The sequence below is a fragment of the Amborella trichopoda genome, chromosome 3 (genome assembly GCF_054954075.1).
Source record: "Amborella trichopoda isolate Santa Cruz 75 chromosome 3, AtrichopodaSantaCruz75HAP2 v2.0, whole genome shotgun sequence".
Classification (NCBI taxonomy): Eukaryota; Viridiplantae; Streptophyta; class Magnoliopsida; order Amborellales; family Amborellaceae; genus Amborella; species Amborella trichopoda.
In genome coordinates, this window is record NC_142338.1 from 2,188,732 (window position 1) to 2,204,739 (window position 16,008).

At 35.8% G+C, this 16,008-nt stretch overlaps 1 protein-coding gene across 4 annotated transcripts; it reads right to left on the reverse strand.

Moving 5' to 3' along the window:
- Positions 1–2,196: 2,196 nt before the first annotated feature.
- On the reverse strand, positions 2,197–10,034 carry ERS (glutamate tRNA synthetase). Of its 4 annotated transcripts, none has more exons than XR_016052689.1 (13): positions 9,750–10,034; positions 8,318–8,436; positions 7,419–7,540; positions 6,401–6,583; positions 5,608–5,726; positions 5,144–5,192; positions 4,917–5,022; positions 4,691–4,793; positions 4,131–4,194; positions 3,908–4,022; positions 3,401–3,501; positions 2,911–3,067; positions 2,197–2,670 (listed from the first exon to the last, which is right to left on the reverse strand). XR_016052689.1 is itself a non-coding variant. In XM_006849898.4 (13 exons), exons 1-13 carry the CDS (start codon positions 10,004–10,006, stop codon positions 2,443–2,445), a joined length of 1,719 nt encoding a protein of 572 aa, XP_006849961.1. In that variant the 5' UTR covers positions 10,007–10,034; the 3' UTR covers positions 2,197–2,442. The 4 variants fall into 4 exon arrangements, 2 of the variants coding, with proteins under 2 accessions (XP_006849961.1, XP_011625422.1); XR_016052690.1 differs by having other exon boundaries at positions 3,401–3,513; XM_006849898.4 differs by having other exon boundaries at positions 4,921–5,022.
- Between the last annotated feature and the right edge of the window lie 5,974 nt (positions 10,035–16,008).

A 16,008-nucleotide genomic window follows, 5' to 3' on the forward strand; every position in this document is an offset into this window, starting at 1 on the left:
TTGAATTTGAGATCTAATACTTGAATCTCACCATCTAGAAATCAATACAGTATTTAATATTTATTTTAATTTTTTTAACATTGACTCAATTGTTTAAGTAAGATAATTAAGAGGATGTACCATTAAAAAAATAGCAAGATCATTTACTTTTTGTACAAAGAAGCCACAATCATGATGTGGTATCTTTATAGACAATCCAAAAATAATAATATAGTGGAAAAAAAAAACAAAAAACAAAAAAAACCAAATATGACAAAATTACATTACAAGAACTAGAAAAAATACATAAATTCCTTGAGTTGCATATTCATTCACCTACAACTGTTGCAGCTTGTCATGCTTAAATCAAATATTTTGATTAGGATCATCTGTTTGTTCCCCATTCTTTTGCCAGGGAATCTGCTTCCTCGTTTCTCTCGCTATAGTTGTGCACAATTTCTACTTCCCTGCTGCAATGTTTATTTGTATGGATCTCCATAAATTCTTTTCCGGAAGCCATGGCAGTTGCCAAATCCCCTTCTATTATGACTTTCTCGTGGCAGGTAGGAGACATAAGGCTCCATGTTTCATTGTAAGAAGTTTTGCTTCATTGACAGAGCAAGTCCAACACGGGCCTGAGAATGAAAACACTACGTTACCCTCAAAATTTCTCAACAGTCCTTCTATTTCAAGCTCTGAGTTTTGAATCACACTACCATCGAAGTTGAGTTGAACCATCCTTCTGGAGGAGGCAAGTAATTTCTTTTTGAACCTTCCTTTTCCTTAGCAGAGATCCCTGTTCAAGGTTCACAACCAAGTCAGCCCTCGAAAGACCTCTAAATTCCTGTCTCGATATAGCCCCTGGGATGATTGTAGTCATGATATCCCTTTTGATCATGGAGAAATTCTGCAATTTATCTCGAAATGCTCCGTTGTTCCTTTCTTTCCATACCCACCAAATAATTGCTTCGATTGATATCCTTCACAATATGATCCCATTCCATATTTTTTTTTGGAAGAGGTGGGATGCCCATTGCAACAATAGTGCTCGACTGATGAGGGTATAACCCATCCAACCCCAATCGAAAGAACTCATTTTGAGAAGAATAACATCCTAATATTGAACAAACATTGCAATAGTACATATAGGATGTTATTTTTTTCAAGCACATTCACAAATTTTTCCGGTTGGACGCTTGGTAAATAGGAAACATCGGTCCTAAAACAATACTCCTGCCCAAGATATGCTCCTCAGGAGTATATAATGGTTATGTTGGATCTCCTGATGCATCAAATGTCCATCTTTAAAATGAATTAAAGACAAAAATGTTATTATTATTATTATTTGAAGTTCATGATCAATATATTTGAGATTACCAACATCTAAAATTTCAAATCCGAAAAACATCTCAAACATGAATTTTTCAAAGGGAGGGCTGACTCACAAAACCTTATTCTTTTTAAATTCTATCTTCGACGGAAAAAACAGAAAGAGAAAAATTGCCACTGGGTTGAGATTTATTAGCGGGTTTGTTTAGTAGTCTTGATCAAAGACTATTGACATATTTATTTGTTTAAAACTTAAGGCTAATGGGTTATTATTTTGTTTAAAGCTTAGGGAAAGTGGATGGGATTCTTAAAATATTTGGAGGTGATAGGAATGGAGGAGGTCAAAGATTTGTATTTGTTGATAGATACTAACATTAAAATATCATAGAGGATGGTGGGAACATTTTAAGGGGAGTTAGCAAATGTAATATTAATGTTGCCAAAAAACAAATACATCTCTCAACATAGAATAAGAAAGACAAATCTCTTTTTGTCTTGGAGCTTGCCCTTTATAATATTCTATGATCCCAATCTTCAAGAAAACAACTATGGAAGCAACCCTTGCCAAAAGTCTACAGGCCCAAAATAAACTTTGCCAACATGCTCTCTCTCTCTCTCTCTCTCTCTCTCTCTCTCTCACACACACACAACTTTGCCAACATGCTCTCTCTCTCTCTCTCTCTCTCTCTCTCTCTCTCTCACACACACACACACACACCCACACAACTTTGCCAACATGCTCTCTCTCTCTCATAAAAAACTCACTACACACATCATTTATTACTTTTCACAAGAAATTAACCTACCTAAACATCCATCATGAGCAATAGGGGGACCTCCATGGTAATTATACCATGATCCCATACGAAAAGAACAATTTCCCAAAGATAACATACAAGAACAACAATTTCACTACTAAATAAAAAGTACAAGTGATTAGGAGCATTAATAACCATACAAATAACAAATACACGCTAGAAGCACTCACCCACACTAATTTTCACAATGATCCTAACACTTCCAAAAATGGCCCAACCAAGCAGAGTACTCCCATTTGAGAAGTGAAATAGCCCTACTTTCAATAAGGCCACGTCAGTAGAGAGAGAGAGAGAGAGTAAAAAGTCATTTGAAAACTTAATGGGACACTGCTGCTGCAGGCTCTGCAATAGATTCCTTGGACAATGCTTCCCAATCCAATTCCCTTAACATTTGAAACCTCTCATGCAATGTCACAAAACCTGCTTCTTTCATGATTACCCCGCAGCTGCCAGCTCTGTGAAGCACGAGGATGCTAGCCCCCATGTCAGGACCATGAAGCTTCCCTGTTAGCAACACTCTAACGGGCATGAAGAGAGACTTCCCCTGCCACAATTTCGATACAAAGATAAGTGTGATCTCTCTCTCTCTCTCTCTCTCTCTCTCTCTCACACACACACACACAAAAACGCACACACAGAGGCAAGCATGAATAGAGGCTTCCCCTGCCACAGTTGAAATTCATTGACCTCTCTCTCTCTCTCTCTCTCTCTCTCTCTCTCTCTCTCTCTCTCTCCATGTTCATTATAGATGCAGAGTACTCAGTGAATTAAATAAATTATTGACCTTGCGCTTCAGTGTCTTTCCAAAGCTCTTCACCCACTTCTGCCAGCCAGAGTGACCTTCCTCAAGGGCAGTGATAAGCTCCCCACTGTCATAAGCTGCAAGCAAGCCGGCTGATACTTCAGAAAGCTTGTCTTCCACAATTGCTTTACCCTCGGGGCTACAAGAGGCACCAAAAGTATCAGTCACACACAAGCTTTTTTGTGCAGATAGACAGATCTATAGATACTAGATTCAGAGAGAATGTGAGAGAAAGTATAACTTTGATTGAATGCATGCATATGACAGAGAGAGAGAGAAAGGGGAGCATCTGTACCCAAAAAAAGAGAAGAAAAGGAAGCATACAACTTCCCAGCACATGCATGTGTATGCATGTGTGCTTGTGTATGTGTGAGTGAGCAGACACACGAGAGAGAGAGAGAGAGAGAGAGAGATCTGATATCTAACTATGCAAGCTTTGACCCAAAAAACCGACATAAGCCACAAAGGATACCTTGCAAGAGTAGAATGCAAGGGATAGGAGAGAAAATTTGAGAGGGCTTTATCTGCATCAGCGATCAAGTCAATCCCATCCTTCAGCAAATCAGTTGCTTCCTGTATGTTCCACTTTGCAGGAGTCAGCACATGCTTGGTTGATAAAGAAGCAAAATTTTCATCAGAATTTGGGATAGCAATTTTAGAAATGATTTGAACTAGTAGTCTATTTTGCAAATTTTAGTAGTTTTTGGCAAAAGATTCAGGTATAAGGGCTTATAAATGGGCACATTGCCTTTATAAATTATATCAACTTTTACCAAATCAATCAAAAGAAGAAAGATCAACTTATAACAAACAATTTCCAAGGTTCACGTTGTAATTTTAATCACTATTACACTAGGATAGGACAACATATCATAGTCCATTGGATCATCATATACTTCTCCAAACAAGAACACCATTCCCATAAAATGCAGTAGAAATATTGCCCAAGAAATTAAATGACAAAATATGTGGGTCTTACTTCAACAAATGTTCCTTCAGATTCTGAAAGGATCCCTGTACTCTTCCAGCGAGTTCCAAGAAGATTCACTAACTTGTCTGTTGGAAGGGCCCTCAAATGTTGCCCATTCATCCATCTTTAGAAGATGGTTGATTTCCATATAAACATTAAAATTGCCTCAGTACTCCACTGAAACAAATAAAGCAATGAGGTTGGAATCAGAAAAAATAAAGGAGAGGTCTACCTTAGCTTTGTCATATCAAATATTGCTCCACTCTTGTTGACACGGTCAATTGAGAACTTCTCAACTGCAAGCCCCAAAGTAGTGAGTGAGAAGACCTCCGGAAAAGGGAAACAAAAAAAAAGCAGCTCACTTTATCCACTTTTATATATCTTCAAGGTAGGAAGGTGCAGTACGCCTAATGCTTATAAAATATGCTTCACTAATCAGTTCAGAGACTAGGAACTGTGGCTTAGCTAAAAGGACGTATCCTGCCCTTCTAACTAGTAAAACCACTATATTGAGGACTAAATATACTACAATTCAAAGGACTACAGGAAATCATGGTCCATTTGGTTCCTAAGAAATGATGGACAATGGCAAGAGAGTAGGAACCACCCAAACCGTTTACTACCGCTTGGGTCCGCCGCTATCTAATCACCATCCATCATTTCTTTGTAGCATTGAATGAATATTGGACAGTCAGCATCTAAAACTCAGACCACAGAATCTCCACTCATTATCATTACATTTTCACTTCAACACAAAAAAGAAATGAAGTAATCATAATAGAGCCAACTAACCAAGCTGCTCCATGGTAAAAAATTCGTTTTCTGTACCATCCCCCCAACCCAAAAGGGCTAAGTAGTTCATCATGGCTTCTGGTAAGTACCCCATCTCCCTGAACTGCCAAAAAGAAAGAAGAAAAATAAAATAAAAAAGCAGACACTTAGAAGATTCTTATTTCCTTTGAAACAAAGTAATCAACAAATACAAGAGACTAGAAGTGATCACAAACAAAATGCTTACCTACCTGGCCTACTGAAGTAGCTCCATGACGTTTAGACAATTTACTTCGATCAGGAGCCAGAATGAGAGACACATGAGCAAATTTAGGCATAGGAAATCCAAGAGCCTGGAACAAACAAGTACTCGTAGTCAAACCACCTACAGTATGTTTAAGAAGATACAGACCAGAAGACAGTAAATTCCAGGATGACAACATATGGAATTTTTCCAGAGACAAAAAAACTCACTTTGTATATCAATGCCTGCCTCAAAGTGTTAGGCAGATGCTCTTCAGCTCTGAAACCAAACAACATGCAACCAACAAAAATATATTTATGCAATTTCTAAGCTCATCGACAAACATAGATAGAAACTATATATATATATATATATATATCACTTGTCAAGAAATGAAACTTGTCACCTATACACGTTGGATGAGCTATACATTAATTTATCTGAACACATCATCTAATAAACTTGTCGCCTATCAACTCAAACTTGCCACCTAAAGTGTTCAAACATCACTCGTCAAGAAAATGAAAACTGGCACCAATAAAATGAAACTTGCGACCTTCACATTGATTTCTCTCATCACTGTCCATCATTTATTTCCTAGTTGCATAATATAGGATACTTTGTCACCTATAAACTTTCCCTTCAAAATGGAACATATCAGAGAAAATTAATGTGTTGAAAGAGTATAACACACCTTATAACATGTGATATGGCCATGGTAGCATCATCCACCGTCACGCAGAAATTGTAGACTGGCTGACCGTTGCTTCTTAATATAACAAAGTCTCCAAGTGTGTCTAAGCTCCAACAAACCTTTAAAAATTTCAAACAAAGTTGACATCTTCCAAAGAATACAAGAAACTGACATCAATACATGAACTAGATAAATAAAAGGTAAAAGGAAATATCTCTGTTTTTTTATGGAAAGGAAAACGGAAAAAATACATACATATATTTTGACTGAGAACTAAAAGGAAATATCTCCTATTATTTTTTTTAATAAATGAAGAAGTAATATCCTATAAACTCTTATCATTAGACAAGATATCTCCTTCCAACAACAGGAATTTTGAAGCTTATTCATGTGGCTTGGAGGATTTATTCATGGTGAGAATGAGATTTTATAAGGTGCAATACATGTTCCTTGTGAATTGGACATTTAACTTGGGCAGAGGGTCAGGCACTTTTAGTGGATGTGAGAATTTGTGCATGTTTGGAGCAGAGAAGAATGAACAAGAAGCCTTTTGAACATTTCCATTTTGTAATGACCTGTTATATAAGTTATGCACCTTGGGCAGCAACTCTATGGCAAGCAGTTAAGCTATTGGGGACGTTGAGGAAGAACATGAACATGGATTTACGGCAAGTTGTTATTCATGTTACATAAAGGAACCTCATTTAAAACACAGACGATTCGCAATGAACCAAAGGAAGAAAACAAGCTAATGACAAACTCAACCGATTAACATTTAATCAAAACAACCTACTTCACCACGGATTAGATCATTAATTTTCAAGGATCCTTCCTTTGGAACTCGAAAGCGGTATGTAAAAGGTGTTCCCTTCTCCAGCTCCTCTTGTATTTCTTTGTCTGTAGCGGTCACCCACTTGCCTGTATAAACAGGGGGCAGTTGCTTTAGATTAGCAACCTCCTTCATCTTTTCAAGTTCCTAATAAAATTATATCATTTCATCAGTACTGCAATGCAAACGAATCATTTTAAAGTGAAGTTCGATCAAAAGAAAAAACACCAAAAATGACAATGTAGAACATAGCAACCCACGCTTCATAGAGTGAGCATTCACTTTCTACATCGTATTAGAGATGAAATCACCATAGCAAGTTCATCAATAACGGGTGTAGAAAAGGATTGAAATGGAAATGCAACTGAAACGCCAACTGGCTCAACAGGGCTACACAGTAATTCTCCTACAAGTTACAGTTCTCGCCATGCTAAGTTTTAGCTAACGCTTTCATTGAATAAAACAACCTTTGTTTCTAAAACACCATGCCCAGCATCTACATATCAACGTACTTTCAATCGGACAAAGCAAGGAATCATACCTTACAGCCAAATGAAAGGTTCTCAACTACATAGATTATGTGTCTAAAGTTTTTTTATTCTCTGCAAGGCCAACCCCATTTTCCTCATATGTGACCATGTTGCCCCCCAACACGGAAACCCCAGCACCCCACCCCAACCTCTCCAACCACAAACATCCCCCAATTACGACGTATACCATAGGAAAGAGAATGATGACAGCATGCAGCTACATCTCTTTCTACATGGATACAGTATTAAAACTCATCAACTCTGGACTCAACATTTAGATAGACCTTTGGAGTGTAACAAACAAACTATATAAGATCAAATACCCCAAATCAAAAGTCATCTAGAACTAACAAGTTCTAAGAGTCACTAAAAGTAATAGGTTTCAATTCTGTATTAGTACTACAAGGTCCTCCAACAAAAAATTTTATAGAAGGACTCAATAAGACAATTACCTCATTGGAACAAAAGCACCTATATACTTCACCAGTGTTCAACAACTTATCAGCATATTGTTTATACAAAGCATTCCTTTCTGATTGTCGATATGGACCAAAGTCTCCACCAACACCAGGACCTGCCCACATAGCAAATTCACATATTCTGTTGAATGCATGGTAGAGAAATCAAAGAGCTAAAAAGAACAGGTAGCTCACCGAAAATGGCATGGTTCATAAGTTTGTTAGCAACAAATGGAACCCCAAGAAACTCAAATAAAGTTGCTCATAATGGTCAAACAAAAAGGAATAAAATACATAACCAAAATATTGATATTAGTTCCGCTTTAAAACAATAATCATTATTTAACGTAAAATAAACACTTCTGAATAATGTTGGTGATTTCGACTCCTACATGTTTAACGAAGCTTACTAACAAGATAATTTTATAAGGCAAATCCATCCAATGAAATGCCTTGTAGACGAGGATCAAAATCAACCATGATGACAAGGAACCTACCTAATGGAAGAACCCCTTGATAGCTCCGTCTGCAATTATTTACTTGAAACAATAGGTAAGTATTTCCAATTCATGCCATTAGGGGAGATTAGTTTCCCTAGACTTGCAAATTTCTTTAGTCTAAAGGCCAAGGATAAATTCTTAATAATGAGTGCTGATCTCAGGCACAAATGAATATTCAATTCTTAGTGCTGATCTCCAGCACAAGCATTTTCATATTCCATGCTTATCTATCACTACAGTGTAACAGGAGAGTAGATCACCTTTTTTATGATGAACTGTCCCTAATAAAAGGAGAGTGTGGTCCTTCAATGAATTTTATTATTAACAATAAAAGAATATGAATTTCACATGAGCAACAAGAATCCTAAAAAAGTAGTAGTACGACTATTATACCTTCATCCCAATCCAGGCCAAGCCAAGATAAGTCCTCTAACACTGCCTCCTCAGACTTCTTAGTAGATCTCTCTAAATCAGTGTCTTCAATTCGAAGAACAAATTTACCACCCCTAGACCTGAAATAATATTGAACATTGTAAGCTATTACCGAACAATCTATTTACCCCCAAACCCTTACCCCAAGAAGCCAAAGTAAAGAGGAGAGGAGCATGAGATATATCTCCATTGGATATATCTCCAGGTTACAACAGAAATAAACTCAAACATAACTCGTGCACTTATCATGACACAGTTCTTACTTGTTGTACATACTGAGAAGGTTCAAAGTTTGTTTCATATCAACGCTTTATCCCTTATCTAGCATGAAATCCAAGGATAATATCCCAGCTTACCCACCAAAAAGTGGATGCCGTGCAAAATCGTTTTTAATTCCTTAAAGGCACGAGTACTTTTATTTGTTCTAAGAAGTCAAGCAAGTTAGATTTAGAAATCAGAAACAGGCAAGTGACCTTAAGAACTAGCAGATAACACATATCAACAGACAATGACGACCAATTTAATGAAATACGATTTCTCTTTGTCAATGAGGAAAATTACCTAATGATAAATGCCATTCATGATTCTAAGGTTTTTTCTCATTATTTTGCATTTTTATGTGTCATTACATTGCTTGTAATTGAAACCCCATGTGTGCAAATACAAAAACCAAGGGAAACAAAAACAAGTTCAGGAAGGCTATCGATATGAATAGATAAAACTTCAACCAACCTGCATAAGCCAATGAAATAACCAACTATAGTTAGTACATTAAAACCTCAAAAGAACAAAGAGTCCACCCATTTTATGAGATTTCCCCTTTCCTTCAGTACATAAGAAAACAACGCACCCATACTCGGGTAGGGACCATCCAGGGTCCCGAGCCCAAATTAGGAAACTGGAGTCAGCAGAATCTGTCCAAGGCTCAGCAGAGTCAGAAAATTAGCCATAAAACCTTGGGAAACAGTGCGACTCAGTTCCCAAAATTTCACTTTAGACTCGGCAGCCTGCTGGGTCCAAGTAACTCAGGCAAGTCCGAGTTAAACTCCCCGCAGATTCCAAACAGTGCTTTTTAGTTACTTAAATCCAAACCATAATGAAGCCCAGTAAAATCCAATTCTAGTGCGCATAGGGATAATGGACCTGTTACTAGTAAGCTACAAGTGATTTCAGAAATTCTCTCTCTAGAAACCAATTGTAGTACAGTGTAGCTAAATCCAATGTATGGTTTTGAAACCAAACTCATTAACATTCTATATCAATCAAATTCATATAGAGCCTTCCATGCTAGACTGAAATTCTAATAAAAATAAAACGAATATTAAAAAAAAAAAGGATATAGCATTAGAGAGAACAGAAGAAGACGAAGAAGAAGAAAAGGGGAACAATGAACCTGGCAAATAAGTAATTGAAGAGGGCGGTTCTGGCTCCACCCACGTGCAGGTTACCAGTGGGCGAAGGAGCAAATCGAACACGAACCTCTCCATTTCCACCATTTGAAGGAGGATTGGGATTTGAAGATGCAGAGACGGATAGGAATTTGCGGAAATGGGTTTCGAATTTGAAGTGAAGAGAGGGGCGCATGAAAGAGGAGGAGACTTCGGGGAGAGCTCTGATTCTCAGCCATGGAGCTCCCACCAGTGACCCCATGGCTAGAGAGAGAGACAGAGGAGTAGATGAGACGAGGGGTTTGGAGAGAGAGGAGGCAAGTTACAGAGTTTTTAGAGAGAGAAAGTTTGGGAGTTTTTAGAGAGAGGATATGAAAATGGATGCGGAGGGCGCTGCGCATGGTTCGTGGCGGCGGCCGCGCGTGTGACTGAGTCACTCGAGCGAAAGAAACATAGCTTGCTTTTTTAGAACGGGTGTAGTTTATGTAGGGCGTCAACCTTAAACAATTCAAATAAGGTGCACCTCCAAAGCTTGTGGAAGAACTAATTTTTGGTGTCCGAAATTCCTGATGTAGAACTTTATTTTATTTAAAACTAAAAATATGGTACAAATCAGGCAGATTTACAAACATTTAAAAATCTTGAGAAATAAACAGTCTAGATGTATTACAAGATAAATATATATCGAGTACGAGATAATCACATAAGAATTTTCAGCATCATAATAACTTCTTTCAGTAGATTTTTTACGCATATGTTTTCTATAATATAAGGTTGCAAACTTATGTCAACTCTTTCCATATACAATGTGGCTATCTTATATTATACAAGTAAAGTGCACTTTTAAATTTTTTTGGATGATGTAGTCTTGGTATTGAAAAATTTATGATGGTTAGAAAAACTATATTCGATACTAATTATGAAATTTAGAATTTCAAAAATATTATAAATCGATCATATCTATAAATATTTGAAAATCTTTAAATAGATGGTCAAGATAATTTATTATAAGATGTATTATTTAGGACTTGAAATTATCGAGTTCGAGAATCAATTAGAATGTTTTTCAACATAGATACCCTATTTTCTACTAGATTTTTGAGGTGCACCTTACTTCAATAGTATAGAAAGGTTGATACCTTGTACAAACTTTTTTGTTTTAGAAGTAAGGTGCATCTCAAAAATGTATAGAAAAGATTGCTTTAACATCAAAAAACCCTAGAATTTGGTCAGACCTCAAGACATGAACAAGGAAAAAAATCCAATTCATAAAAATACTACATCTTGTGACATATTATTTGGACAGTTCATTTCTAAAAAAAAATAAAATAGTGTTTATAGATCTACTCAATCTACATTATTTTTGTAACTTTAAGTTTCATAATTAAAGATGAAAATGGCTTTTTAAGCCATTGAAAAAAAAAGAGGAAAATGGCTTTTTAAGCCATCGGAAAAAAAAGATGAAAATCGCTTTTTAAGCCATCGGAAAGGCTTCTCGCACTGGAAATACATCTTTTAGCAAGATTTAGAGGTGGGCTAACTCTGATTATTTATGAATTGACTTGAGCACTCGTGTTTTTTATTTAATAACCCAAAACATGGATTCCATTATTGGAAATCGTAATATTGAACCATAGCTCACAAACAGGAGTAGCTTAGAAGGAATGCTCCTCAGCTATGGGGACGGGTATTTGGAAACAATAAATAAATATAAAGAATAAATAATTCATAGTAACTAATTTAAAAATAATAATAAATAATGAAAAAGAAGAGAAAGTGGTATTTAAATAGGGGTGCACACCTACTTACTTCTCTTTGGAATGTTGCAAATAATATTGGATTAGCATATTGATTAATTAAAATTACGAAAACCATCTTCCTTGTCTTAATTGATTAATTATAAAAATTGAAAATTATTTTCATGTCCCCTTAAACTAATGTTATTATAAAAATGTATTTTTATTGTTTTTTCAAAACTCATATCCAAGTCTCTTATTTTTTTACTTTTTCCAAAATGCCCCACTTGGGATTTTCTAGGTCTGAAGTGATAACTTAAAATCAAAGTTAGAGCAAATTTCCAGAGCGACTTCAAGCCTCCATGGTCTCTGATTTTCTAACTATGATTTCAAACCTTCTTGGTCCACATAACAAGGTTTTTTTGTTTTTACTGTAACATATGACCCTTGTCGAAAGTCAAGTTTTTAATATTATGATTTCAGACCTTGAATTACGAAGCCAATAGTTTCTCAAATTTTTTGGAGACAAGTGGCTATAGATTGTGAAGATTTGAAGCTAAGAATTATCTTTTTGACTTCAAATGTATGAAGTGAGGATATTTTGAAAAATAATAAATAAAAGGAGGAAAATTAGTATGAATGCACAAAACTGGATTATATACAATGAGACCGTTTACCTTTGACACAAGTTTGATGGTCACAAAATTAGATCTCGAACTTGGGAGCTAGCTTTCAGCCGGTAGCCCTTCCTCTATCCCACTAAAAAGTATGTTTATCTCGCTCTCCATTCTCTCTATCCCATTGTCTCTTTGGCCCTTTCCTATGTCAAACTCTCTAACAATAATGGAAAGAAGTGGCAGGAATTTGGGTTGTCATTTCCATTGGAGCCCTACTTCTTTCTTATTATGTAGAGAAGAGAGAGAGGGGTCGATACTGCTAGATGTTGCAGGTGGAAATAGTGCGAGCGACTACGGGCCATTGGTTTGGGCTATGATTTGTTCATCAAAAGATAAAATAATATTAATGGATTTGGTTAATTAAAAACGTCATATTTTTTGGTTAATTGGGGCTTATATTCATCTGAATATTTTTTTTGGGCAATTGTAGCTTGTATTCATCTGAATTTTTTTATTTTTATTATTCATCTTAATGTTTTTTGTGTTCATCTTAATGGTTTTTTAAGGATAAAAAATCAAATGAATTGCTTTTTTTTTTAAGGACAAAAAATCAAATGAACAAAAGCTCTCTTATCTTCCTCTTCCTCTTCCTCTTCGTTTTTGCTAGAGGGAGAGAGGAGCCTCAGAGAGGGTTAGGTTCCCCGCGGGTGGGGAATAAAGAGTTAGAGAGAGACGATGAGAATAGAGAGAGTATAGCCCAAGAGAGAGTATAGCCCAAGAGAGATGTGTAAGACAAGGGCAAGGGCAATAGATGAGAGCCGGTTCCCAAGTTTTTTTTGAAATGCGTGACATTTTGGTCGATGTTATCCCAGCCGTTGTTTTAGATCCTATGACTATGGCTGTAACATAGCAGTCACATTTTTTACATTTTGGTCGATGTTATCCCAGCCTTTATTTTAGATCCTATGATTATGGCTGTAAAGTAGCAACCACATTTTTTTTTATGTGGTTAGGGTCACATAGAAGCATTCCCCAATTTGAAAGCTTATGGGGTAAAAAACAGTTTTATAGAAAAGGTTCAAGCTAGAGTGGGATGAAATTATGAAATTCTTCGGCTTCGGTGCAAGGTGGAGAACTTGAATAAAAGGATCGTCTTTCAAGCACCAAAATTTTAGTTATTCTCGGTGGCAAAGCAAGGGTGTTATTTACAACTTCTAGGGGCTTGCGATAGGGAGACCCTTCTGTCTTCCTTTCTATATACTATCATTGTTGAATCTTTCAACTCGATGCTCAGTTTAGTTTATCAAACAGGCCTAATTAAGGACTTTAAATCCTCACTAAATGATCCAATCATTTATCACCTATAGTATGAAAAGGGCAGCTTGGGCAAAAAAAATCATCAGGATATTTGAAAATAGAAAGTCACAAAAATATATGAAAACATAAATTCACAAAAATAACTCATATTATTGCATGAAATAAGAGAGTTTATAGAACACCAAAGCTGCCTTACAGACTTTTAGAGAGAGAGAGAGTTGTAAATTTTAGAGATAGAGATTCGAGTCAGTAAAAGGTGTTAAAAATGGGGAGCTCGACCCCTTCAGAGTAAGTGGCTATCAAAAGTGGTTGTTCATGTGAGCAATCACTGCTATTTAGTATGCAATGTGACAACATGGTCATCCGATGCATCGGTATGAGGTTGGGCCGCAATCTTGCAAACCTGTGCCGTGCCGTGGGTGACCTGAACCTATGCACGGGCTAAGTGTGCATTTACAAGCATGCAATGTGTAAAGTGTGTCATCAAGTATCTTAGTGCCCCTCCTGCTTCACATGCTACGTACAAGCACCCAAACTCTTTCATCTTTCATTTGTTCCATAAGCATAAGGAACATGAGTGCTTCCATAGATACCACTCCTTCTTTACTCTATCCTTCAATTCAGGATTAAAAGCCACCTCTCTCTCTATCAGTATTAAGAACTTAGGAAAGAACTTAGGAAAACCGCATATGTAGGTAGATTTTTTTAAAATACTCAATATTATTTTCAAAACTAAAGATACCAATGCATGGTTGTTTTTCAAATGTTTGGATGATGTAAAAGTTTAAGGATGAATGTTAGGAAAACAAAATTGATAGGCATATGGATGATCTTGTAGATATTTATGGGCTGCTAGTTGGTTCTCTTCCTTCTGCAGATCCTGAGGACTTCCTCTCTATCCAATTGGTCCACTTAGAGCTAATTGGGATTTGGATAAGGCAATTTTATCATCACTGTCATAGTTTTTATTCAATTAATTGGATCAGCTATACGAATCCTGATCCACCATTTTGCTCTATAAAACCAACTTTATCGAACCTGCCAATTTACTCCCTCTCCCGCTTATGCTTGTCTAACTTAATGGTCAATAAAATATAAAAGCCTATGAAAGAATCCCTATGGGGCAATCAATAGAGAGATAATAAATTGTATTTAGTCAAATGGGATCAAGTATTATGTGCTCATAAATCTGAAGGTGGTTTGTGAACAAGAAGACCAAAACTTATGAATTCCTCCTTACCATCCAAATTGGAAGGAAAGTCGTTGATAATTGGCAATATGAAGAGAAAGGGATCATCACCCAGATGTACAAAAAAGATGAGGAAAATGGTGATCACTTATTCATCCATTGCCCTTGTGTCGATAAAATATGGATGTGGGCGGTAAATTTGATTGACATTTTTACTCCTGACTATAGCATCTCTCCTAGAGCATTGGAACTCAGTTCCTTTACCAATAATGTTTGGAATGCCTCGGTTGTTGTCAATTTTTTGGAATATTTGGACAAATAGGAGCCACAAAGACCCACAAAGTTAGCAGTAATGAACTTATAACATTTAAGAAAAATTGTTTTATTCGGCAAGGATCGCATTTCTACATTTGTGGTCTTGGAGTTATAAAGCATCTATTTTCAAATAGGTGGTACATCTAAACCCAATTGAAACTAACAGCCCAAATGTTTTATTAATAGAATTATTATTATTTACTATTTATTATTTTTTTCATATTCATGATCTCCATGTTAGAGATTACATGTCCTTCAAAATTAACTCAAAAAATCCATCTAAAAAATAGATTTTTAAGAGGTAATTAATTTCTACATGGACTCATAGAAACCGTGTTCAGTATTTAAAGTAAACATAACTTATATCAAACATCCTATCTAGCATGGTAGATTGAATTTCATTTAGAAAATATACAAGAAGAAAATGAAACAGGATATTGTTTATAAAATCAAATACTGTCGCATTCAAACAAATTAGAACAAGATAGAGAAATGGAAGTTTCCTCTTTAGCCTGGAAGGCTCTTGGGCTTCCTGGTAAGTTTTATTTGAGGTTTCAATTACAGAAAGGGGATATACATATTTTTTTTTAAATATATTAAAGAACGCATAAACTGTATTCCTGCGAGAGCATGGCGTGCATCTACTCCCTTAGTCAAAAGACCTTGGAAGGATTTTCTAAAAAACATGATTTGTATAAGGTTGCAATTTTAAACAATCATAAGAAACACCTCTAAATTTTATTATAACATGTAATTTTATTGTAAAAAATTATTCGTATAGCCTTAAAATCCATTTTTATTTATAATTATAGAACTTTAAACTCTAAAAATGATATAAATCAAGTAGATATATAAATATATGGAAATCTTGAAAACCAGATAATGTGTTTTGAGATGCACTATTTTTGAGACTCGATATTTTTTATTTATTTTTATATTAATACATCTCATTGTCAATATGATCAATTAGAGGGATCTTCAACGTTAACACGCACCTTAATTCTACATTTTAAGGGTGTAAACTTATATAAATTTTTTCTTTTTTTAAATTATAAATTTTGGGAACCACCTATGAATAACTAAATGATTA

Coding starts and splice junctions, on each gene's coding strand:
- ERS (XM_011627120.3), bottom strand. CDS start 10,006: ATGGGGTCACTGGTGGGAGCTCCATGGCTGAGAATCAGAGCTCTCCCC. Junction 6,584..7,418: donor GGTGCTTTTGTTCCAATGAG/GTAATTGTCTTA, acceptor TAATTTTATTAG/GAACTTGAAAAGATGAAGGA. Junction 5,727..6,400: donor ATGATCTAATCCGTGGTGAA/GTAGGTTGTTTT, acceptor AAATTTTTAAAG/GTTTGTTGGAGCTTAGACAC.